The 27,767-nt window shown below is 39.5% G+C and overlaps 1 protein-coding gene across 1 annotated transcript; it reads right to left on the reverse strand.

Annotated features, from left to right (window-relative positions):
- Positions 1-1,859: 1,859 nt before the first annotated feature.
- On the reverse strand, positions 1,860-18,972 carry LOC131879107 (nuclear receptor ROR-alpha A-like). Its single transcript, XM_059225317.1, has 2 exons — positions 18,592-18,972; positions 1,860-3,772 (listed from the first exon to the last, which is right to left on the reverse strand). The coding sequence occupies exon 2, from the start codon at positions 3,762-3,764 to the stop codon at positions 2,139-2,141; it is 1,626 nt and encodes a 541-aa protein (XP_059081300.1). The 5' UTR covers positions 3,765-3,772; positions 18,592-18,972; the 3' UTR covers positions 1,860-2,138.
- Between the last annotated feature and the right edge of the window lie 8,795 nt (positions 18,973-27,767).

Here is a 27,767-nt window from a genome sequence, read left to right on the forward strand (position 1 = left end):
GGTTTAAGCTGAGACAAATTGGGTGAATAACATTAAAATTTGCATGGGGGAATTTAAATCGTTGTTGTTAAAAGTCATCATAAAAGGAAGTAAGATTTTGGTTGAATCAAGACTAGTTGTATTTAGTAACTGCATGACATTTTAAAAGAGTGATTTAGACTCTTTCTTATGGAGTTGTAAGAAATACATTGGGGCAAAAGAGCTCCTAATCTGTAAAACTGTAAACAAGTTATTTACTGAATTTGGGAGATTATGTGCAGAAATTATTTTCGTTTTTGTCCCTCAATATTCCCCAGAACAAGAAGATACAGTCAAAATATTAAGGATTAGGGGGGCATGGACAAAAGTGACATTTAAAACTTGACAAGTCCATTTTCGATCAAGTTCATAATGCTCGATTTGTTCCGTTTCAAAGGTCAAAAGTAAAAGTCCAAAAAAACGGATCAATGAAAAACGGTTTTAAGAGTGTTCGGAAGCACCTGACCACCAGTTTATGTTTCTTAGTTTTGAATTAGAAATAGCTCCCACTTGCCCAAGGATGGAATTTACCTTAACACAATTCTAATTAGATTAGGGTTCTTGTTGAAATCAGAAAATGTTTGCTCTGTGTGACATATTGATGTGTAGTCAATGAAAATACAAGACGCACTTTAAAACCCACTTTTTCCCCCAATTATTTCAAGCCTACGTATTTCTTGCTCTCATAGTCATAACCAAGTTCGCCACCCTCAGTTTGGTGGTTCGATCCCAGGTGTAGACATGTAGAATCTATATATTTTGTTTTTGACGAGTCCGGACTCGAGTCCTTTCTAAAAGACTCAAGTCCGGCCATTTCCTCCAAGATTAAGTAAAAGACTCGCGTGCACTTGGACTCGAGTCCGGGCTCGCCCCAGCAGTAGCTCTTATAACATCACTATCAGGAACGGAAAGTCCGAATAGTTTTTCAGAACATGACCATATTTCATTTGGTCATCCACAGCATTATGCTTTCTAGATTTGATATCGACTTTCTTCAAGCCTCATTTTTCTAAATTATATGTAAGTGTCATTCATTGAATGTATAGCCATTCTTCAATGAAGATTTATTTGGTGCTAGTTTCTTCAGTTTAACATTTACATAAAGCGGGTGTTCGTTTTCTAATGAAAAGAAACCGCTAAATTATTATTTATGCTGATATTCGAGAGAAAGAAAGGCACAAAAAACGTGAAACAAAGCTATTAAGCATTGTAGGTTGGCATCAATCACAATCGACGCTTGGACTCCCAATGGCTGAAAGATGAATTTCTTTTATTTTTGACATTATTCGTTTAGTACTACCAGAATAATACCTCATATTTTCTGTTTTTTTTTTATTGTTACTTTTTTCTGTACTAGTATGCAATTCCTGGTCAAAAACTACACACTTATTTTACCTTACCTTCTCTGTATTCAGCAAAGGGATTTGAGGACTGACGTCCACAAATGAGCGATGTAGCAGTAATACAATGATTATTACCCAGTCCTTGCGAAAACCAACATGACTTCCTAGATTCCTTTCTCTCGTCAAATCTGAGAGAGCAATTCACCCAAAACTCGAAAGCATTGTTAGTCCGAAAGCCGTACTTATTCTCCGTATTAAATAAAAGCACATTCATTTCCCCCATTCTCATCGTTTGCTGTCACAATTAACTAAAAAAGAAGCAAGCGGTCGGTACCATTCGTACAAATCTATATATCGACTCAAACAACAATCCAATCATTTGTCGAATGAGCGTTGCTCGAAGGTCCTATGGTGGAGCACAAAAACATGCTTCAAGGAACTGGAAGGCACATCCCTACAGGGTGAGCTTTCCTGCACAGAATTCAATCAAATCCAAGATTTAAAAGTTTGGGGTACAATTCTATTTGAACTTGACAAGAATAATGAATCTATTGAGCAACACTTTCTTGCTACACGCGATAGGTAAACTCTCCAATTTTGGATATTAACAATTCTTGAACCTTCCTCTCGAACGGTATGACATAACACTTTTCACATTTGTTACAAAATGCTTGGCGAAAAGCACATCAGGGAAGTCCGAGACGAGAGGTCTTGTAACACATTCAAACATCGAGGGTAACTCAAATTTGTCCGTCCAAATTCCAAACGAAGGACCTCTTAGTGGGACTGAATCGAAGGAGGACAGTTGTTGTCAGTGCCGTGGTGGACGGGATTGGTTAGAGGTCGTTTCTTTTTTAACACCATCAGTTCTCGGAGGTAGTCGATAATGTTGGTGACCCTGCCGTAAATGTTGGTTGCCACTTCATAGTTGTACTGCGAGTAGATCATTTTTCGTGTAAGATTCATAATGGTATATTGCATACTTTGGACTTTATCGCGTTGGATTAACTGACAATCTTCTGGGCAGAGAAGGACCACGTAGGTAAGGACCTTGGTCAGAGACGGAAACGAGGTAATAACTTCACCGATTTGAGCCAACAGCCATTGATATCGCTCCTCATCCGGAGTGTCGTTCAACTCTTGAATGGTGTTGTAGCTTTTGTAATCGATGTGATTCATTTTGCACCCAGCAGTCTTGCTGGTGCTCATGATCATTCTCTTGGCCATCTCGATGTCGTCGAGGCCCATGGAGAACAGAATCTGATCGATGCCCATGTTGCGTTTATCGAAAAAAACGGCCCCTTTCAGACTGACCATGAGATCTGCGTTGCTCTTCAGGAGGGATGTTTGATCGGGAATGGGCAATTCTCTGAACTCGTCAAATCCCTGAGCCACTTTGGTGACCCTTTGTATCATCAGACGATATGCCATCATCGTTTGGCCTGGCGTAAGCGGAATTCCGAAGGCCGAGGTCATGACTAGGGCCTTGACAAGCTCCTCGCCAAATGCAACCGACTGGTAGTTGGAGTCGTGAATGTACTCTAGCTTCTGCAGAAGGAATACCTCGTCTTCGGTGATCTCTGATCGGCGGCGATGTCGGTCCATGGGCTGCGGAATGAGACGGCACTCATCCCGATGCTCCGGGTCACGGCCAATATCACACGTCTCTGTGAGAGGAGGCGACGAAGCCTCACTAGCGGTTGTCCAGACGAATCTAGGATTAGACTCCTTGGCACAGATCTCTTTTGATTTGGGAACAGTGGACATGGTGGGTTCATAATATGGCGTGGGTTTGGGCTCTCTCTCCAAAAAGTGGCGATCTGAGGTGATGTCGCTCAAGCATTCTAAGGAACTTCGCTCTCTAACCATGGGCACAGGGTTAAATTGAGCCGGAGGAGGATTGGGGTAGGAGCCTGAGGAATACAGGATGCTCTCATTTCTCTCGGTCATGCGGGGAAAAAGAGGTTGTTGGTTAGCACGTCCCAATCTGGGACTAAGACTGGGACCTTCTCCAAAGCCATCTTTGTCCATGGCTTTCTTGCTTAGGGATTTCTTGAAGCGTTTCACTTTCTCCTCATCCGACAGCACTAACGATGGTTTCATGCCCACCCGAATACACTTCTCATATCGACATTTTCTGCACTTTTTTCGAAGCTTGTGGAGCACATTGCACTCTCCTGTTGATTTGCACATGAATTTTTCATACGCCTTGCTTTGACTAGTTCGGCGAAAGAAGGCCTTGCACGAAAAACAAGTAATGGCGCCGTAATGCAAATGTCGAATGGCGGGGTCCTGACAAATCTGGCATTCCTCTGTGGGATCCATGGATACGTCCTCGGTGTCCATTCCCGATGTTCCATCGTCCAGATGTTCCGACATGGCGGGATCCATGGCGAAGCTCATGAGGTTATCTGGAAAAGGGTGAAGTTCTTCGTTATTACTTGTCACTGCGGTTGAAGTACATTCTTCACTTCTTTGAAAAAAAAAGGAAGCAGAGTACGTTCAAGGAGCGCCTTCCATGCCAAACTATTTCTTCTATGAGGTTTGGACATAAGCTTGGCACAACAAGCAAGGAAGGTCCTTTGATCAGGTTCTCTCTCTCTCTCCTTCTCTCTGACGCAGGGACGTACGTAATACTAAGGTAGCCTTGGAGGCTGGGTGTGTGTGTGTGTGTGACTCGTTTGCTCTCACATGGGAGAAAGCAAGAAACTTCAAAGGCCAGCCCGGATGAAGGCCCGTCGCATCACAACAACAGGGAACCAACTCCACATGAACATTCGACGCACTCTTTCTCTCCGAGGTCGTGCTTAGCGGGTTCTTAATCTAGTCACTACACTCACGTCTGAGATGGGATTTTCAGGACACGATGGTTAGCAATGAGCTCCGAAACTACTTTCTAATCGATAACGTTGAAAATTTGAGATCTCAGGTGTGCGCATCCATTCTCTTTCTTCTCTTTTGACAAGTCACTCAATTCTCAATTCTGACTTTCTGTATTTGGTTTTCTTGTCTTTGAGTCTTCCACCCATGTCAAGTATATTCGAATGCGAGGGTAATTTCTTATCAATACTGCTGTAAGGCCACATACTCAATGAACCTGCGATCAAATACTCTCAGCTAGCACTAATCTTGTCTTTGAACCAGGTCAATTTGAGATCATGCTGTACGTACAAAGTTTTATGAGCATGCATACCCTTGAACAGAATCGTGTCTTCATTCCTAGTTCTTTTGGGTTCTGTACTGTTCTTGTTGGATCACCACAATGAAGAAGCAAGCGATCGCAACTTGTTCTTCCAAACGTTTTAAAAGTGACTCGAGCTTAAGCACAAGAGATCATTTACCCTCTAAGAATGAGCTAACCTAAAAGGGTCTTTAATCACAAACGCTGATTTTCGAGGTGGGTAATTTTCAAGGCGAATTTCGATCATTGAGAATTAGCGTTTCATAGATTATCGTTTTTGTCCACAAGCCAGAAGGAAGATATCTTTAGACGCCACTTTGGTTGCAGAGCGTCTCATTTGTACCAAAATGATTAAATCAGCCTTAAAGTCAGGCAAAAGTATCAACAGTACGTTCATCCAAAGGTAAATTGAAAGATAAATGCCCGCTTGTCTTCCAACTGAATGCATTTCTTGCAAACGTGACACAGCAACAAATGTTTTTAACTGAACCGAGACGTCCGATCATACTGTGGACCTTTGAGTCTCAATTTCCGAACTAAAGCCAAGCAAAACCCGGCTTCAGGGCTTCAGTATTGAATCTGGTTACATCATGAATTACACGGTAGTAGATCTTCTTGAACTGGTTTGTCAGAAGCAACTTCTGTTCGAGCTAACAAGCATCCAAAAACATTGCCTGCGACGATAGGATTGGATGTTGTTAGGCAGGAGAAGATGGGGTCCCGGGTTCGATCCTCCTCCCAGATCCATCTATCTTTAGACGCCTATCCACATCTACACATAGAATACCCGATTGTGCTATAGTCCCCCTCCCCCNCCCCCCCCCCCCTTGAGAAAGTGAATTCTTCGTTCTGTGACCCACGATTAACACTAGACCTGGTTGGACCTTTCATGCAAATGAGAAAACCATCGAACAAATGGACCGTACTTCACTTGATGAGGGTCAGAGTGTATGAACTGCTACATGCGACTTTATCGTGGTCAAAGACTTTGTCTCCTTTTCTATGAGGCGTTATATTTTACACCATCAACAATTAAAGTCAACGTGAATTGGCAACTTGCCATTTGAACGAATTAGATACTGCAATAAGTTTTGAGCACTTTGAATTTGCATCCACACACTACAGACTTCCCAAGAAAAACGTTTTATCCTCAAAAATACATGTATTTATGTGTACGAGAGTGGGCTCAAACGTGTTATCGATACATACAGTTCACAAGAGTACAAAAACTGGATTGACGTTCATCTTCGAGTAAACATGAATTCACTTTACAATAATGTCGGGAAAACAGTCAACAAGATTGCCGCAATTGCATTTGACAATTTGGTCGGATAACGATAATTGTCGATTACTTAATTTCATGAGTAGAAATGTCCGGCTTGTGGGTGATAAAACTGTATTTGAGCTCTTTCATGTATTGGGTACAAAAATCTACGTACATCCAGGATATGTCTCCAAGAAATAACATATGGGTTGGACGCTTAAATGCCAAATCAAATCAGTCTCGTCACAGGGTGTTGTTGCAAAAATGTCCGTTTTCGTGCTTTTGATTTATATTTGCTCTACCTTGGAAAAAGTCAGCATGTGCGTTATGACATGTTTTACCTAACCTTTAGCGTCGATAACTGCCTTAATATGGGCAGCCATTTTGTGAGGGAGCCCTTGAGAGAGACCATATCTTTCTGTGAAAGATTGGATCATTCACCTCCTCAATGGTGCTTCACAAAAAGGATCAAAGGACTGATTTCAAAAGTCTACCTGAGCCGTTTCTTGCCCAAACAAATATTACTTTAGCACCAAAATCGTCAAACAGATCAAAACAAGTTTCACATTCTGATTTCTGGAAGAACTGGCTCTGTTTTGGCAAATGTCATATGATGAAGATTCATATGGAAAATGAACGAGCAGCAACAAAAACATCTCAACGGAAAAGCGCAAAAAGAGGCTTTCCAAGACTCTTGGATTCGCCATTACTTCGGCTGTTCCCAGTCCTTCCATCCTTTGTGTAAGGAGCCATAAAGTGGTTGTATTATACTATTCTTCATAAAAATGTGTAATCATTTCAGACCTTCCTCACAAAGTTGTTCTCTGACTATATTGGTTAGGGCTTTGGTCAATATTTTCTGAATTTTGTTAAAATGTCTTTCATCGCTGAGCAGTTATCAGGTCCTGCGCTCTTCATGCTGAAATGATTGCCCAAGCTCATGTACTCGTATGTCAAAAAGCTATTTTCATAATATTTTGAGAATCAAACCCCTTTGAGTTATTAGATGTGTGCATGTTGTGATTGAATTGAAACCGTTTTGGGCCGGGAAATTTCTAACCTGCGTTGTTGAAGCTTCTTGATCATATGGAAGCTTATCAAAACACTTCTTCCAAGAGAGATCGGAAAGAAGCTTATCACAAGATTTGTGCTGAAGGGTCTTGACGAGGAAGCCCCTCAGGGCCATATGACCTCCGAGGAGAAACAAGGCTTACAATGCGCCTTGATCTTGGGGTAAAATATCATGTTTGTTTGGATGATTCAGCTACTATAGTAATAAAGTTGGAATTATCAGGTTTACTAATTGGACGCAACCCGTCCCTTCCAGTCATGATGCGGTTGCTCAGAGCTCTAAAAGATATTCTCTTTATAACCAAGAATCATTTCTACAAGCACGTATCGATTGACGTTAATTGTATGCCCAAGTTTATTTCTCCGAATTCACGATTTCTTTCTCTCCTGTACCAGACTTGGAAAGACTTCCGGAGAGTTTTGTTAACTGATTGGTTTTTGGCTTCCCGCTAACTACTTAACGATTTCCATCACGTAGTCCCATCTTCTAGTGAGGACCCTTTGATTTCGATGTAATTATATACGTGTTTGACCATTTGTTGACAGGTTTTTCTCTTCATTCGTTAGCTCGGTTTTGACTTGGAAAAACCACAATTGAAGTGATCTCTTGGATTCAAAACAAGAGAGAAACTTTCCCAAATGGCTCTTAGCAATTACAATCATTTTTTTTTTCATGCTATCTTACAGAGGGATACGATTCATTCACTCAGTCCAGTCAACTGAGGATATTTGGTCGTAATTACCAGGCTCTTGCCATCGTTAACCAATGAGTAATGGCAGCCGAGGGTCAATGTTGCGTAAAGCTCGGCCCAACTCCCGACAATCGTGACGCAAGGTCAAACCTTGCTAAGCTTTTTCACTCCGATAGTGACCGAACTCGACGCTAAAAATGAACATGGTCAAACAACAGACCACAACCTTTCACAACATTAGCATGTACTTATCTGCAAGAGTCTGAGGGAGAAGACGTGGTACAGTGGTTAGCACATGTTCCTAGCTTGAGAGAAGTGCCTGGTTCGAATCTACTCCCCGACCTTTATCCAGAAAACGCTTAGACCCTTGAAACTTCCCATCGGAATTTGGATATGAATGATGTCATGGATGCTTTCGCTGGCCGAGCCCGGGGCATCCACCTACCCTTGCAAACCCTAACCAAAAAAAGGTACCGGAATACTTGCCCTTGGCTTGATAAGTTGCAAGACAGAGTTTTAATTGCATGCAAGCTCCCTGAACAAGTCAATCAGGATTGTTCTTGTGTTGGAAGATATGGTTGGGGTGTATGTGCACTCCAAAGCACTGATGCGATCGTGGATAGAACCTGATCAAGACTGGACTCGTGACGGTTTTTGAAATGCAGCAATCGATGGCAATTTGGTCTCACAATTCGCCAAAATGAATGTGAAATTTTCGCACTTTGTTTGATTTAGCATATCATGCCAACTATCAAGAGTGATGAGTGAGTACTGGAATCGATTTCCAATTGGCTGAGACCCAGGTGTTCAGCGTTTTTTTCTCCCAAAAATATTGCACAGTTCTCGATGAAAAAAGCCGTCTTGTTTCCAGAGACGAAATGCACACCTGAATGAACGTGTTGGAAAAATAGGTTTGGATCGACTCGCATCCCAAACATGTGCGTTTTCTAATGGCCAATCTGATTTCTTTACATACATATATTTACACTATATCTTAAAATCAAGATGTTGCATAGACACAAAACGAAAGTTTTGGTAACCTTCCACTCAAAAAGCCCTACCTTTTGTTGCTATGCGCCGCAAAGGTTATCTCATCCAGGCAGACATCATGAGGTTAGAGAGTTGATCTGCCTCATTGTGTGCTCTAGTTGAATTTTGACCGATTTCGTTATTTCAAGTTCATGAGCTAGAGTAGTAGCCAAGCGGTCAAAGGGAAAGCGCTAACAAGGCTAGTATTGTCTTTTCTCCAGATAGCGTGGGTTCAAAAGCTCGATGGGAAGCCAGTCTTTCATCAGAGAGGAGATGTGGTTTGTTTGGTTGCCAATCATTTCATCTCTTTTTTTTGCCGAGTCAAAATATACATTTCTGACTCTGTATTGTTGAGTATGAGAAAAGATGGAGTGTCACAACTAACATCAAATGAGAAAGTACAATCGACATCTTCATACTACTTGATTGTAGTGCCATAAAAACATGTCAAAATTTACGGACTTCTACGAACATGAACAGAGACATTTGGTGGGAAACTCATTTATAATCCATAGTTCAAGGAGCCCCTGAGACTGGTTACTAATTTTGTAGCCTTCAGCCCCATTGGAGAGCTACTCTTGGATTATATTCAAGTATGGGCTTAACTTTGGAAGTTCGAAGACATTAGATCTAGCTAAACGATATTGTTATTAGATAGCTAGCCCATGATAAAGGGCCAACTGTTAATGAAAAGTGCGAAGTTGGTAAAAGTTCCGCAATTATTTTACCAATACAGACGACGTTGATAGATGAAGATTTGTTCTCAGTACATCCTAGAACAAAAACTTGACTTTTCTTCCCCTTGATCGCACACCTGATTCCGTGCCTCCGAAAGATGATAACAGTATTTGTACAACGGCTACGAAAGATCGTAAAACAATCAAAACTCATGAGATGCTTCTAAGATGAAGGGATCCATTGCGGAAAATTATGCAAGTTGTACTCTGTGGTTGTGATAGCTCTTCCCTTTGTTGCTTTAATCAACCACCAAGTGTCCGCCTAGGCAATGTAAATACTGTACATATAAAATGTATAGGTGCCTTGAATGGGGTTTGGCTTACTTTGCTAGATCACCCCATATGTCCTTGTGGAATGTCTTTTTAAGTGTGGCCAGGATGCGTGCAAATGCAACTTCGCAATGTCCACCACGTGACGGGTCTGTCCGAGCTTTGAGATGAACCGAGACGTGCTTAAATTGCTTGTTGCTTTCCCCAGCTACAAAGCTCTTACTGAAATGTGGGCCTCGTACACTCGAACTATGTCGTCAAAGATTACATTGACCAGGCCCGGAGACAAAAATTAACGTATACACATACGCAAGTTCTCGAGACGAGTCAACGACTGTGTAATTGGTTTTCTAGGACTGGTTGTGTAACGTCAGTTCCTTTGGCGTTCCTTCATCTACGGTATACTTGAGGAAGTAGTGACATTATTCAGTGGCAAACGTTTCACCTTCGGAATTTCCGTGTCTATAGTAGGTGCACATACTCGTACATCACGAAAAGGAAAGCTGTTGACGAATATCCTCACGTCAAGTCGGTCTTGGAGTTAGATGGCACCTTCGCTGTTTCATGTAGGTCAAAGAATACGTGATATTGATTAATTACTTGAAAGTATAGGAAAATACAACGACGAAAATGTCACTAGGATCGCACTATTTTTCCACTAGGGGAAATGGATTGATCATGTAGCTTCCTTTCTACCAATTTATCTAGCGCTATCAGATCCTCGGAGAGTGTTTTTGACTGTGGCTCAATTGACCAGCACCCCCATGGCCTCAAGAAAACAAGGTTCGCAAAATAGTGGTTTTTAAAAATCCGGTTTTGGGTGTCGGGTTTTGAAATATCAGTCTACCGGTTGGCGTTGATTCTTGGCTGTTGTTGCTCGTTACATGACACGGATTGAAGTAAATTTACGATACAAGTAATTCGTGCTTATTCCATCCCTCTGCCTTTTCTTTTTACATTTTCAAAATGAGCAAATATAAAGCAAGGTATTTGTCGTTAATTTGATTGTAAGCTTCCCATAAAACCGCAACAAAAGACATTCAACGTGATTTGAATGTGAAGTTCGCTTGGAACACTTCTAAGTGGTTTTAGAGTTAAAATTGGAAATTAGAAATAAGTATTTGGTTTTGATAATCTAAAAATCGGCTTTCGGCCTTCGATGTGATTGGAATCCCTTCCTAGCAAGATACGAGAACTGTAGTATCAAGCGTGTTTTCGATCGATCGATGTATTTCCCGACCTCAAAATTGAAGTCAATTCCAGGATCCACTGCATACCGTAATGACGTCCTATATATTCAGCCTTCCCCTTATCAAGCTACCCGTCACACGCAGAAGTGAGCCATTAAAAATCTTACACTGAATACCACTCACTTAATCTCAAGATGAAAAATGTACACATTTTGGGTGAATAGGCTCGGATAACAAAGAGCCTTTGGAAAAGGTATTGCTAAATTTAAAAAATATCTATTCAGTTTTTTTTAGTATTTTAAAACTTTTTTCACTATTGGGAATGTAATCTTCATCAGTTCAAGATGGAAAACTTGTCAATCTTAATTAAAAGCCTGGGACCTAAAAGGCACACTAATCTATTAGTCAAAGGCCTGAGCAATCCCGAAATAAACCACATTGACAGATTCGTGACTGTGTTTCCCTAAATGACCTACTCTATGTTACCTCATTTGGGTAGCCATGCTAAAATGGAAGGCGGACTTCACGGACTTCGACAAATTCTACAAGTATGAACTTCGTGATCTTCTGAAACACCTTCGCAATATTCGAAGTGAGAGAAATCGACCTATAGATACTAGTTTGTGGGGAGCGAGAGGATTCCCCCTTTTTGAAGGGGGAGAAGGGGAAGGAGGGGAAAAAGTGAAATCAGATTGTGACGTTTCCAAGAGCACACTTAAACATTTTTTAAATCAAGGCTGCATGGCTATGGTAAGGTTTGCGGCAAGCAAATCTTTTACGCTGGTAAGACTGGCCTTCAAAGAATATGGATTTTTCCATGTTCTTGTTGGCCACTCTTTGTCAAGGAACGAGCGAACCATTATCTTCACATTTGTTCTGCATTGTTTTACATCGACGTTATTCTGCCTCACTTGTTTCTAGTGAATGTGTGCGTCTGTTCGCCTTTCACTGAACATGTAAGAGGGGAGGGGAAAATCCCCAATGTACGAGCACCCCAAGGTAGGGATAAAACAGATGGATCAGACAAGTGAATAATACACTTTTAAGCCATAGATCATTTCACGAGTATCCCAGATTATGACATTACTTGTGTCAGTGAGACACGTATTTTGATGAAACAAGAAAGAAGACCTTGGATACTGGATAATCTTTCTGGAATCGCGCATAGTTAACCGCATAACAATGTTTATTTACCATTTTACATTTTATTCCGCCAATACTAGCCTGGGCATCAAAACGATATTAGCGTTCGCCATGAGGCCAAAGTTACTAACTAATGATAAAGTTTTATGTAGTATTATATTAATGCTGCTTTAGAGAATCCGCTATTCCATAATGATTTAGGTCGTCGGCTTATCAATGTAAAGAGTAAAGATGAGCTTTCATGGCTGTGCCAGTTTAATAAGCAGAAAAATGTCAATTCGTTTTTGTATGTATTTAGTGCTATTGCTCCTCATTCATGCCAGATTTGTTCTTTAGACACGCTTTTCTAGCCATAACGAAAGATCCACAGATGTTTATGCACCTTTATTTCGTCTCTCAACTCCTCTTGAACAACAAACCCTGTCAGAGTGCCAACCTCATATTGAGCTTTGAGTCAATGATCCCTGAAGGAGCAAAATCGCCCATGGAAATCGATTAACGAACAATGCTCCTCGGACACATTTGAAAGACTAAAGGAAACCTCAGTCTATCCTACATACAAGAAGCATCATGGGGTTAAACCCAAATTATCAGCAAAGTGAAAGGAAAAAAAGGTATCGCAAGGACAACTCCGAGGTGGAGTTATTCCTCTTCGAAGATGATTAGAATGATGAAGGTCCGAGTATGAGGACACAAAATGACGATGTTTCAAAAGAACTAAACGCACACAAGGAAGAAAATAATGAGGGCCACCACGCGTGATGTTTAAATCATTCTGATCTTAAAATGAATTTCTACGGTACCATTCACTTTCAATTGAATAAAAGCTATATTTGCATTGTGAACTCAAGAGGGGCGCCCAGTTATCGGTAAATTACTTAAATTAAAAAGATATGTCATAGCCCCCAAAAAATCTCTATGCGATGACCATCGGCAAATAAAGTCACTGAATTTTTCGAACGTAGAAAAAAGAAATTCTTTCAAATTTTTATTCGCATGTAAATGATAAATTGCTAGTACGGTTCAGATTCCACGATTATCAGTGTTGCAAATCTGTTGATTTTTAGCGCCCTCATCAAGATGTATGTGGATGGAGGGGACAAGAAAAAGAAATGATAAAGAAAACCTCCTGAGAGAAATGCAACAAAACATTGCAAACTGATCTCGCTGTGGACTAAAATGCATTGCATGGCGTTGCTCGTTTTGTTTGATTTGGCATAAAAAAATCGATTACCGTGGGATGAAATCGATTTCAAATTGCAACAATTTATCAGTTTACAAATTTGACTCTGAAACACTTCTTACTTTCCAATGAACAATGAAGAAGAACTTCCTCTAGCGGGCCTTTTGCAAGTCTTCAATGTTTGTTATTCTAGTAAGAGGGCATTCAATTCCAATTATAGGGGATCTGACATCTAACAACTGACCTCGGACTTCTAAAATAATGGACTGTCTATTTCTTGAAATCCCAAACCTAGACACGAAGCGTAAAATGCTCTGAGATTACTTTCAACTTTACCCACAAAGATATCAGCAAATCGAGTGAAACAATTTTTGCTTTAGGAACAAGTCAGATGCCAATCAAAAAAGCTGCAAATGCAACATAAAACACAACAAACGGCACAACTAACAAAAATAAAGCTTGTCGAAATAAAGCAATCTGTTAGTTGCACTTTCAGTTCAAATTTCTTGACTCTGTGCCAGGCGGTTACTTAGCTATTACAAGTTGAATGGCCGAGCTTTCGGCAAAATTGGCTGCCAAATTCCCTGACGGTACCTTGTCAATGGTGTTTCAACGTATTAAATGCATTTTTGATGTTAAACCCTAAAGTGACTTCCTTATGCTACCTTGTGTAATGCTATATGATCTCAAAAGTATATGCTAGGTCACTTAAAACACATTGAAAATGCCCCTATGGAATCAATATTATGAATATGTTCTATATACCCAGATAGACGTTTTACTGCAATTGTATGAAAATCCATGCCATTTTTAGGTAGCCCTTTTGATCAAGTTTGCCCAACGTTTTAATTCACACTTCAAATAGTAGGACAACCCAACCGCTCAATAGAACGCAGCAATTTTTTTTAACAAGCAACGATGTAATTTTTGTAGGTGATGCTAAAAATAGAAGCGACTTTGTACACCGTTCTTTAGCTAATATAGCATCACACAAAGCAACGAAAATAATTAATATGAGTACATGAGATCGAAAATGTGTTTGATATGTTCAGGAATTATTGCCAATTATCTCAGGGCATTTGGCAGCCAATTTTGACGAAAACTGGAACATTCAACTGGTAATGGTTAAGTGGGTGCTTTAATTGCAATACTCATGAAATTTATATTGAAAGCGCAACCAAAACATTTGATGATTTAGATATTCTAAACTTTATCTCTGATGTGCCACTGAATATGTTTTCAGTGATACATTACATATTTTTGAGCGACAGGTACAAGAATTGTTAAGAGTTAGTTAAGAGTTAGCTAACAGCATTTTAGTGGAATGTAGAGGAGAAGAAAAGCCACGCAAAATTGCCAAATGAACTTTTTTCACTCGCCAAAAACCAAATAAAACAACCATAATTTGCCCAAAAGATCTGCACTACTATCTCTGATTGATAACGTACATGACGTAAAAACCCTCTAAAAAACGTTGTTTTAAACCACCTTTTTCATCGAAATTAGTAGCAAATCTAGTTAGCACTACATACAAATGCGGACCTTATCGTTTTCGCCAATATTATTTTGCATGGTAAAAATATGGTCTCGTTTTCATTGGTTTTAGCTCTAAAATGCCCTTGTTATATCTTGATTTAAATGACCACACACCTAATACCGGTTTTTTCTATGATAAAAGTAAATGATAAATTCTTATTTCTTCTAGAACCTCAAAATAGTTCAAAATACAATACAACATCATTAATTAAGAATGAAAAATTTCAAAAATAAGTGTTGCAAATATCAAAAGTACACTTGTTTAAGCATTCAGTTGAGCTCCGAAAAATACTAGTCTTGCGGCTTTTATGATGTTACAACTCCTCATTTCCAACAAAGAGGTTTTCGAAAATTCAATAAAGTTGATCATTATGATTTAGCAGGTTAGAAAAATTCACACGTTCTTTGCCTATAGTGTAGGAGAAGGCGTTTCATGGTTTTCGTATGTTGGAAAGATCTGTTGATGTTCGAGGAAAGCGGAATTGATGCTCGTAAATGTATTCTCATTAATAACGACGAATGAATTAGTTCTATGATGCTCTGGTTTAATGCTTTATTATTTTTCTTTTCCTGCTTTTATTGTATTGTGTGCACTTGTTCAGTTCACACTGGTGACAAGACAGATTCAGAGTAAAAATAGATGCACTCTATCTTCGCTATTTCTTACTCCCTAGGGGTTTCCAAATGTCTGTATAACCTCTCCACAGGAGCGATGATTATATTTCTGTATTTCTAAGCCATATTGTGGATGATGTTTGAGAAAAATTGGCCAAAGAGACTCATTGGTTGCATTAACTTGACGTCTTTCATTGTTACACGTACTGTTAGTCATAAAGGGTACTGGAAAACTGGAAATATTTCACAAGCGTAGTTAGTGTGGATCTTCTCTCAAACTTGCGTTTTTCCGTGAAGTCATCTTGGTTCTTTTTGATGCAGATGACCATATCTAAACAAGCAGATTCATACGCATTGAAAGCTCAAAATCGAGATTGTTGCTGCTTCATCATAAGTGCATGTATCACCAACATATAAATCTAAGTACAACACTCACTTGTCTTTAGGGTGGACAATTGTCGTCTGAGCCAAAATATGCACAAATGTGCTCTGTAAACCCTAACAGTCTCAGAAATTAAAAGCTTAACGTGTTTGGCTCTGCGCGATTGCTTCTACAAAGAGCATCGGGTATTTTAGGAAGCATGGTCTGCAAATGGAATTTAGCAAAAATACGAACGACATCAATATTGTATAAATAGCATCTCTGTCGCAATAAAAAAGCGCTTTGAAATTATTTGAAGGTGGCGTGGTTATCGAAGAAAAATGAGGCAACATCGCACTAGGAAGCCTAAAATGCTCTTAAAGATGGTGTGAAGCTTTTCGAACACGCCCCTATCATTTTTTTTCAGACCATGGCTCTATCATAGTGAACACATTTTTGACATGACGTCTGTGTGAAACCACCGATAATATTTCCCAACGAATGGAGGCAAGCTCATAGAGCGCCAGTATTTGGAGGTTGGCATCTATAATGACAACGAAGTATAAAACGAAGCGTGTACGCCAGACGCATTGTACAACCTTTGGGTTCAAGTCCATGCTTGGTACAACGTGATGCACTTTTACAGCCCGGCTTGTTTTCCGGTTCTTACGAACAAAGATGACTTGGGTTGCTCTATTGGGTCACATGACTCATTACGTCTGCGCCAACTCTGGGCCTAATTTGAGATACATAGATGCCCTAAACAGGTTGTATAATCTTCTTTTGGGTCTAAATGGTTTTTTTAGGTACTAAATAAGAATGTCCTACCTGTTGACAGGCTTCTATGAATTCAAGTGTCAAATTTCCTAGTTACGATTTTATCAACGAAACGGGAATGTCCGTCAAGGCGCTGCGAGCGTTTTATCTATGCATGCAGTCCGTTTCGCATTTTTGGTGACTTGGAATCGCAAAGGAACAATTCCTATACTTCAAACTATGATCTTAATCTCCTTAATTTACTGTATGTTTAATGAAATATTCATGTAGTTATTCCCATTCAATAATTGCACTCGTCACAATTGAAACTACTTTTTTCCTGAATAATTGACGTTTGTCAATTCCAGATTAATGGATAGTTCAAAAGAAACGGAATATTTCATTACCATACACACAACTCCTGATTGTAAAGCCCCATCAGTCTATGTTTAACAGTAAACAATTTGTTAAATTTTCAAAATATTGAATTATGTAATCCACTGGTCACTGAGCAATTAAACCGCTCACATGACATTTCAGTAGCATTAAGGGCCATTCTAACTGGCGGGCCAATCGTGACTCAAGCTTTTTATTTGCCAGAAGTTACATGCAGACGCTTATTGCAAATATGCATGTTTGGTTCCTATCAAAGTCCAATCCAAACGTGTTTGCATGGGTCTCTGATGCATAACTTTGAGCTTAGTACATTTTTGTACGTCGAGCCACAGAGGTTTTGCTCTCATGGTTTCCAGTTACGCTTCGTTTAAAATACCGGGTACAAAGGAGGCCCCCTTAGCGATTTGCAGTCTGCACTTTGGAGAAACCAAAACTCAGTTCTTTGAATCGATGGAGTGAATCTTATAGACCGAAAGAAGACCACACTACAGAATATACTTGGGATGTTGACTCCATGTATTCACTGCTTTGCTTGTAATAATCTTGGCTCAAGGTTCAAAGTACATTTTTACTTGTTTGCTCAACACCTCACCACCCCACCCAGACCTCTTACCCTACAACCCTGCCCAGGTGATGGGTTTTTAAGAAAACTGGTTTTAATTTTTAAGTTAGCCGTTGGCACATATTTGTGTAGTGATACGTTTCTAGAGATAACATTCATAAATCATTGCTCAAAGGTCGGGAGAGATTTCTCCCTTATCTGCTTGCGTAATTCAACCTCTTATAGAACCTGCATAAAACAAGCAGTTCTAAGTTGTCAATAGTTTTCGTGATGTTGTGTTAGCCGTTGTACTCGTACAATAGAAAGTTCTTTGAGTTGACGATTCAGACAAGGTGGTTTCAAAAGTTCGCTTCGAGAACCTCCTTCCATCCTACTACTTGATTTGTTGGCATGGTTCTTAGCTATTATTTAAGATTTATGACAGTGAGCGAAAATGGGAGAATGGTTCTCGCCATCTCCGTCCATGTTGTACTTACAGACTGTGTACGCACCATGGATGGGATGGAGGATGTCTTTAGGCTCCATCTAGGCAGCATTGCTAGTGCAGGTCTAAATCGACTCTCAAATGGCGCAGCAATTTCACCGAGACACACAGACCCTTCAAAGGGCCACAGGCACCCACCAATCAACCAACCAACCAACCAACCAACCAATGCAAGCGCTGGGCAATCTCGCACAACGAAACAACGTCAACTCAACCTAGCTCGTCATGGTATTTTTTTCGATCGGTGCTTGGCAATCAAATAGTGATCACGGATCAATTTCAGCAAATACCATCTATCCCGTTCATTGGTTCAGCATTAAGTCTTGTATTGTCACCGCATTCGATTGTCTCGTCATTCATCAAACACACAGTCAAGTGTACCAGGGCAATTGTACTTTGCCCATCGCTTACTGCATGCTGCTATAGGTACTCGTATATTCTTGTTGACTCCCGAGCCTTGCCGCCTGGCCTGCTGGCCCCCAAGTACATGTCTTCCATAAACAAGTTCTCTCTCAAACACTTCAAGACACACGGACACACAGACATCGCAGACACACACTCACTCACACATACACACATTACCTTAACGTTTTCTATGCGTCTCGTACGGAAAATGCTTAGACTCTGATCCAGAAAACGCTATGCATCACATAAGATGTTCAGGATGGCATGTCTGATTCTTAGCCAAGATATATGTGCTTTTTGCCAGGTCAGGTGTACCTTCAGACTGCACGAATTGGACCAAAGGCAAAATACTCACCACTTCCAGGTCAGCGGCCACGGCAATGTATGTGCATCCCTCACTAAACTGGTAATGAATATTCTGCTCCTTCCTTCGGATCAAGACGCACTCTCACGATGCACTTCAGATATTGTACTTTCCTTCAATGTTAGGTTTCAATGACAAGAACAGCCAAGCTGATTTTTAGAAACTATGTATTATTTCTCCACAAGCTTGAAAGCGAGATTGTGGAGCAATGCGATATCTCGCTCTCTGCCCACGGAGAGGTTTGGCTCTGGTTTGAGAGCAAAAATCAACTCCGGCTAAGACAGACTCTGGATACGAGGACGGGAGCGCGCCCTGAATCAGCAGACCTCGAGGCCATCCCATGGTGCTCACAGCTCACTCGCTCGCTCGCTCACTCACTCACTCACTCACTCACTCGTACTCAATGTACTTCAGAACTTCGTACGAGTTCTCAGCCACTATCCTTAGCAAACTCAGAGGAGTCCATGTTTTTGTCCAGAAACCGTGGAAACTGAATATTTTATACTCAGAACACGACAACGTGAAGTATCGAACGAATGGTGAATGATCATGTGTGGTCTTGTTTATTAATCCGAAATCTGGACGTTTCCGTTTGGGTATTGACAATTAGTACATTTGTTATTTCACCTCAATGCCGCGACATGGCTCGATCAATGTTTGACTGAGGCATGCTGCATGCTGTTTTATTGTAGATCTCTGAACAGTACAAAACTTGTTCTGTAACGGGGACCTGATCGTCTTGATATTCGAAAATGAACCATTTCAAGGCTTAGAAACACACCTTCTTGTAGGAAATGTGATAATGTTTTTTTTTTTCACGAAGAGGGGTCAAATGATCATTAAATGTGCCAATAAATAAATAAATGTGCCATTGTCGTTCAAAATTGACGCTAAAGCTTTTCGAACAACAAAAAGAAGGCTGTTTATCGTCTTGAGACGTTGCTCTTAAATTTCTCTAAAGGAACCGGCCTTCAAATAGATGATTGCTGCCTCCTCGGTCTCATTCAGAGCGTTCCATGGGATTGCAGCAATCCATTTTCTTTCCTTTTTTGCTGGATCCCCCAATATTTAAACGGGATCAAAGTTGCGTCTTGGCCCCAAACTTGGAACAATAAGTAGCACGTGGCCTGTCGAGTGATCTGGCCCCTTAAAAAGAACGTCTGTTGCCAAAAGGGTTAATTCAAAATGACATCATCTTGACCACCTTTCCTTTTCTTGATGAGGCTTCCTTTGAAGGGAGGGAAGTCAACCTTCAAGCATTATTTGCGATCATTCAAGTGCGTAGGGAAATGCCACTTTGTTCCCCTGTCCCACACTGAAAAATGTATATAAAAATTGGGAACGTACGTGTGGATTATTGTGGCACAACATATTACTGTAATATGCCCTTGCGGTTTGTATCAGAGGGAGGACAAGGGAAAACATGTTCTTGCAAGTCGACAAATTTCAAACAACTTGTCTGCAAATGTCCTATTTAATGTCAGCTTGACTACTTTCGCAATTTCAAAAAATCCCACATCTCCCCACAACCTGGTTCACGGGATATTTTTGTTTCCTTCATATTGCACTATTCATTTAACTGTTTGGATTCAACGAGTTCACCGAACTTCGAATCCTCAAAAGAATAGGCAATAAGGACAGCCATTCAGGCAATTATAGAATCAATGGTTTTGGAGCCATTGTAAAATTGAAGATTTTTCGTTTATATTTTTGATAATGTTTTGACTCACAGTGGAGCAAAAGAGTTACAGTGCGATTTAATAACCAAAACAAATATGGTTTAAATGGACAATGCTAAGTGTGGCATCTTTTTAGTTCTCCGTCGATAGATGAGAAATTAGACGAAACATTAAGAATCAAACTGAGAAACTTTAGGAATTTGCACGAGCATCAACGAGCATCAAAAATGCCAAAAAAGTGAATTTTATTCCCAAAAACGACAGGTTAGGCTCTTTGTTCAAATTGTGGCCGAAAAAGATAAAAACGTAGGTTTCAGGTTTTTAACTTTTTTCCCTAGGTCTACTGATCAGTGATCACCAGAGTTGAAGAGAAGGGACAAAATCGTGCATTTACACTTTTAAGGAATATTTGCACTTTTTGAACTGTATACCACTTCCGGATTCAACATATTGATGGTGGTTCATACATATATGCTTGGATGCTGAACAACCGGACAAGATTATCTATAATTTTGGGAACCCTGATACTAACCCACTTAACATACACTTAGATCTAACACAACACATATGGTTGCAACAGCACTTCCATTCCATTGGGTCCTTTATGCAAAGGATATATTACAGTTCTGGTTCACTTATTTGTAAAAGGAAAGGTACCCCTACCATTATATTTCATTGAATGCATTATTTGTACTCACAAACAAATATAAAAACTACATCCTAGCCAAATAGATTTTTTGAAATCGTTGGAAGTATGTTTCAAAATGGTCTCCTATTTATTAGAGTTGAATTTTTCAAAAAACTTAGAAACTGTTTGCTGCAGGCTTATTACTGACATCCTTGCATTTAAAATGAGGCAGAGGCTTTTCAAAAAACGCGGTGACGGTTACCATAGTATCCGAAATGGCACCTTGAGGTAATGGCATGTATAGGGGATGTCAAGTGAATGAAATTCAAGGAAAAATGTGGTCCGGCACCCTGATTTTGGGCATTTGGGGGCGGGAGAAATAAGACAAACATCACAGTCACTCGCACCATCCGCCCAATGAATTTTCAATAATCGAGTGATTTTGAGTGAGCTGTGTTACAAAACCCAACAAAATAAACATACATGTTTGGTGTAATTCGGTGAACGCACTATCAAATTGGCTCAATACCACAATGCTATTTGCTTAGACAAGCAAGTAAAATGAAATAAATGTCAAAATTCAATGCATGCACAATGCGGTTGGGCTGGGCATGTTGTCTTTGATTTTACTCCATGGAATAACGTCAGTTGTTCACGAACGCGTTTTCTTGACAAGCCCTATAATTGGCCTTGAAGGGCAAACTCTGGTCTATTGACGTAAAGTTTAAATAAAGCTCTTCTGAATAATGTTTGATAAAGTTTTCATCTTTTTACCCCAATTTGAGCCAATTCTAGATTAATCTGTCTATGCATGATCATTTCGATAACAAAGTGAATCCAGCCTGATTCGTGCATGTCATGCGTGCGGATGATAATGAAATTCGAAATCTATGCTTGATCAAACAACGAGTTAAACTTGCCCTTCTGAGACAGTCTCTTGATGTAAGGCCCGTCATGAATTGGAGTTATGAATGGGCTCCTCACCACATGTTTATACGTAGAACTGTTTTTCATTGTTTTCCATTAGAGATGTGGACCACATATTCGAAATGGAAAGACTTCGAATTATAACAAGACCCGCTTTCTTGTTGCTTTCACGTAATGAATTAAACCCCAGCAAGCGATTTGTGGCTTGCTTGTCGCCATTGCAACAACTTTTGTATGCATTTACTCCTTTGCCACAAAAGTGGAGATCATAACACCACACGGTGTTCAAAAAACCCTATCAAGTTTCTAGAGAAATTCCCAAACACAAATTGGCATTTTTCTACCTCAAAAAAATTAAAGGGAACAACTTTGACTTTATTGCTTTATGAAATTCTACTCCATATAAAAAACTTACATACCTAAACACATTATAAAAACTAAATTTTTTTAAGCACTTCTTGGCATTTTTCTCCCTCAGAAAATCATGGGGAAAAATTTTGATTTTATTGCTTTATGAAATTCTAGCCCACATAAAAACTTACATACCTAAAAACATTATAAAAACTAAAATTTTCAAAAACCTACCCAATGTAAGTTGGGAGCACATTTAGTTAGCTCTTGAATATGACTTATGATATCATCTATTTCACCGCTACTTGGTTACATCGAATTTAGTAATTAATATCGATTTTCACTAAATAAGATTATTTTTCCTTTTCTTGCATAGTCTCACAATAGCTAAAAATGTTATATAATGTCACTTAAAACACACTAAAAGTGTAATCTTTGAAAATGTGTTTTACAATCATCATATGTACACTTAGTTATGCTTTCACTTGAATTCTGAAGACGGTACATACAACAGACAATGTTATAGACTTTGTCGTTTCTTGAAGACTTTAATTGAAACTGATTGATAATAGCTTCTTTAGGGCTTCATTGATATTTGTGAAATTTTCAGTGCCCACTCAACTAAATGTACCTTGGATGCTTTTAAAATATTTTTTTTTTAAATCTGCTTTTTTGAGGATTTTAGATATGGTTGTACAAGGTTTTTTAAGTTAATTTGAAATTATGCAAGAAATGGAAAAATAATCTTTTATTTTTGCGATAGTGAAAATCGATATTAATTCTTTGGGAAATTGAATTAAGATCACCGGGCCTTTTTGGGGCTAAAAACGATGAAATTTGGACTACTAAATCCGATATAAGTTTTTATGTGGGCTAGAATTTCATAAAGCAATAAAATCAAAAAAATTCCCCATGATTTTCTGAGGGAGAAAAATGCCAAGAAGTGCTTGGGAATTTTTGCATCAAAACTTTAAAGGGTATTTTTACCGTTGTGACCAGTTAAAGAGTTTCGCCTGTAAATACATTTTGAAAAGGGACTCAGAGTTGCTTTAACCCGAAGCAGGCCAATTTGGCGGGAAAACTGTTCCCAATCCATATTACTAGATGCTCTTGACTAAGTTTATCATATCCAAAAAGGTTTTTATTAAGATTTGGGATACAGGCGTGTGCCTTTAAAATACAATACTGATTTAAATGCCCTACTATTTTTCTCTCAGTGGTTTTTAGAAAACAAAACCATTTCAACTTGCATGAAGAGTGCTTTAAGAAGGTGTGAGAAAATTTTCAGCATTATCTGTTCGATAATAATGTACATAGAGCTCAAAATATGGAGCAACAAAGAGCAAGAATGTTTGCCTTATCAACGCTCCGGAATAACATCCACTGACATTGCCAAGAATTTGGACTATGACAGATCCAGTGTCTACCTTGTGATCGCTCGGTCGATCCCTAGGGGCTCGAGGTGATGATGTCGGCCATGTTGGAAAGGAGCGCCACTATGGCACCTTGCAAGTCTAGATTGTCATCGGCTCTGGTGGGCAAAAGTGCGACCTCGTGCTCTTGAATAAGGACGAGAGACTTAAGGCCGACATGTATCGCAAGTTATTAGCCAAGTTGTGTTTCCCTGGGCTCAAATCATCTGTAATGGCCCTTATTTGCAACGTCAGACAGCCAAACCAAACGGGATGAGTTACGGTAGATGGTCACATGTCATGAAAGCGATTTCTTTTACGGACGTTATGTGACCCAGGTCAGAAATTATACGAATGATTTTGATAGAATTAGCCCAAAACAACATATTATAATTCAATAGAGAGGAATCGTCCAATCGACCGTTTATTTGGTAGAGGCTGACTCACAAAGTGCCCTCTGAAGTACAAATTGTAAACCATATTTCGTTCAGCGTAAGAGGGCTATTGGAGAAGCATGGTTGTGGCAACACGATGGTGTAAGGTTCCACTATGCAAATAAGATGCAAAATTTTCTGAAGTTGCACACCCCGGACTTTTTTGACAAACTCTCTAGGCCACCACATTGCCCAAGTTGTTTACTGTTCGACTTTGCAATCTATAGGTGTTTGAAGGGCAAGTTGTCAGGTGTCTATTTTTAGACAAAAGACCAGCTCAAGACCGCCGCAAAGGCTGCCTGAGCCAGCCTCAAGCGGAGCTGCATCAAGAACAGGTGCTCCAGGTTCTGCTCCAGGCGGGCCGGGGTTGATGATCAGTGCCGATGGTGGCAATAACGAGTAACATGTGTTGTTGCTCTAGGTCCTCTTTATTGATTGCATTCATTTCCATGCCATTGAACTTAAACATTATTTGCATTATATTTATTCAAAGCTAAATCGTAAAGTGTTGCATTTTACTCAGAGGCCTTTTTTAAAAATGAGGATCTCTTACCGTCTGAGGGCTTAGTACTTGTGTAAATGTTAGCCCTAGTTAGGTTACATAAAATGCGATATTGATTTCAGGTCAAAAAATGACTTTTATTAGTAAATTCATGCGTTACTTTTTCAAGTAACTTAACTTACTTTTATTCAAGTCAATAATATAAATGAAGTATTGTAACTGGAATTCATTGGCTTTATTCCCAATCGTTGTGCAATGAGATGTTGCTAGTTCTGACTTTTCTACTACTTTTCATTACTCATTTGATAACTCATTTTTCCACAACTGAGCTAGACCTTTACTTAGTGCGCGTCATTAGTCATTCGTACAAACAGTAGCAAGAGATTGTAAACTTTATCCATTAATCTTTATTTAAAGAAGCAAGTGTAGCAAATTTTTATTTTCCATATTTGTTCATGAGTTAGTACTTGGTAGTACCAAATTGTTTTAAAAACTAGTCCTACCTGGATCCGACAATGGTCACTGTGCAAAGGGTGGCACAGGTGTTACAGTCTTGATAAGCCCTGGGATGTCTTCCTTGCGCAAGTTTGTTCCACGTGGATCCTAAAGCGAATCAATGGAAGGGCACTTCGCCGTAAAGAGAGATTGAAAGTGCATTTGTGACGCAGGCCATATAATTCATGTATAGCTGATGAAGGCAAGTGTCTCCTATTTTGTTCTCCCCCTAAAGGAGGGCTAGTGTTTCTATCGTCTGTGGAATGACAACTACTAACTCTTTTACGGACTGGATGTATGAATAGGTTGCTATCGAAAGATAAGATGCCTTTTCATGGATTGAGGAAAATGACTTATCCCATGCTTTTATACTTAACAGGATACCTCTTTCAGTTTAAATACCTAAAAATTTCAGTGGCAATCGATGAGAAGTTTGGTATTCTTAATAAACTTTGATCTTTGGAGGAAATAGATAACCTCTCAAAATGGGGTTGATTCGAAATTCTCTTCGAAAGTTTGAATAAGTCTAACCCAAACTAGGAATGTAAGGGAAATGACAAAAGTTAAGTTTCCTACAACGAATTGATGACGAATTCTGTCCAACATAGAATGCAGTTACTAATTAATAGAAAAAGAAGCTTTCCCATCTTAAAATATGCAAGCCAATCGACCGAACAGTGTAAACGGTGGTTTGCACTAACAGGGGAGTAATGAGAATATTAAAAGAGACATTGTTAAAGTAATTCGTTCCTTTCTTCGAAAAGGGAATTGTACTCTCATCACGACTCAAAATGGAGTAATTGTGCTCTAAAAATACTCGATCGCTTTTCTAACCTCTAAAGAAACGTGACCAAACAATGAAGTTACCATTTTCCATCTTTTATAAGTCAAATAATTATCATTTAGTTGCAAATTTTCCTCAGATCGAAAGTACTCCCAAATTTAAGTTCATGACCAAAACCCACTGATTTCACAAGCGTTTGTTTCGTTATGTTTGTTACGAAGTCAAATGGCAGCTCTCTCGCTCGGCAAGTTTACCATTTGAACGATGGTTGTCCCAATTAAGAGATATTCCCGCTTCGTTGTCACAACCAACATTAATTATTACCTCACCCTCGGGAATAACCGCTGGTTCGCCCATTTAAGCTTTTAAAGCCGCAACTCATGCTGTAATCAAATACCACAGAGGAGCTTGGACTTGGCTAGTCTGGGATCGAACCGGGATTCGCAAATTGGAAAGTGGATGCTCTACTAATAAGGTACCCCAACAAGCCTTGATTCCACGAGTATAGCAATCGTGCACAATAGACATCATCCCTGGAAACTCGGATGCCCAAGGGCACGCTTGCATCACATAATCCTTTTGGTCATGGGACCGTTCCACGCTCCTCCGGCATCATATCATGGAGGATTTTCATCTTCCCGTCCAAGCACTCGCACTCCGATCTCAGGAATTTTAATCGTACTATTCAAGTCAAATCCACAAGACATCACACCATTCACTTATCTTTACACTTTTTATTCCTTGTTTCAGTGTCTCATTAAACAGAAAAATGATCCAAGAGGGATTTTGAAGCGAATGAATAAATGCCCTTTTGTTCAAAACCACGTGCAGGGGTACTTGTTTCAGTGATACGACTGCAAAAAAGGGCCAAACGCCTCTCTCTTTTCTGTTCTTCTTTTTGCAACCTTTCTTTAAATTAACAACTCAAAATGGGGGGGGTCATTCGTTATGGAGTGAACATTGGCTTGTTTTGATTTCGAAGGATAGAAATATGTTGAATTACTAGATTGAAAAGAAAAGCATTTCTTACGCAGAGCGCTCCTTGGTCCATCCAGGTTTTTTGTTTCAAATTGTTGTCTACTGATGATGGCAATATTGGAGCTGATAAAAAACGATTCATTTCAGAGTTTCAGTAAAAAGCATATCATGAAATAAATGCTTGAAACGAATTTTCTTTTATAATTTCAGTGTCAATGATTGAAAACTTCCACGTTTTCACCAAAACGCAAGTTTGAAAAACATTTCCAAAGAACAAGCTGTTTTGATAGACTGATCCAAAATCTACTAACCTAACTGAGTCTCTTTCCGATCTTGTACAATTAACAATGCAAAATTGGGCTATTTTGTTTGATAAAATAACCAAAGAAAACTGAAAGTACAAGAACAATTCTCTTTTGGAATAGCTCATCACACGAAACAAGTGGAAGCTAAAATCATTTTGAATCTAAGCATTTTTTCAAAAAGGGTTTCTTCAAGCCTTGAAATAAGGGAACATGTCAAAAAGACGTAAATCCAACCTCCAGTCTAAGATCTTAAGATTTGCCAAGGTTGACGACGTCATGGTGACGTTGTCGTCATTGGATTAGTAGCATGCTGTAATTAGTTTTTGAAAATAGAGCTCATATCTTGTCCAAACTGATGGAAAAGCTTCTCAAATTGGCTTATTCACGATGAAAGCCTAACCAATTTCAGCGGAGAATTGGCTGAAAGCTTGCTTGACTTTCTTTAGGTCGTGGTGGTCCAAACCTGAAGGAAAGAGACGAACCGTGTACGTACAGTAGGTCTCCAGCAGTTGCGAGTACTTCTAATTAATGAAGTTCCTAGAGACCCTTGGAATTTGAGCTCCCCCAGATTAATTAGGCATATAAACTGCTCAAGATAGATAGCTTTCTATTTCCCTACATGAGTACCGTACGGAATATAAACTGAGGGGATATCGAGCTAAATATTAGATC

This window comes from Tigriopus californicus, chromosome 4, assembly GCF_007210705.1.
Source record: "Tigriopus californicus strain San Diego chromosome 4, Tcal_SD_v2.1, whole genome shotgun sequence".
Classification (NCBI taxonomy): Eukaryota; Metazoa; Arthropoda; class Copepoda; order Harpacticoida; family Harpacticidae; genus Tigriopus; species Tigriopus californicus.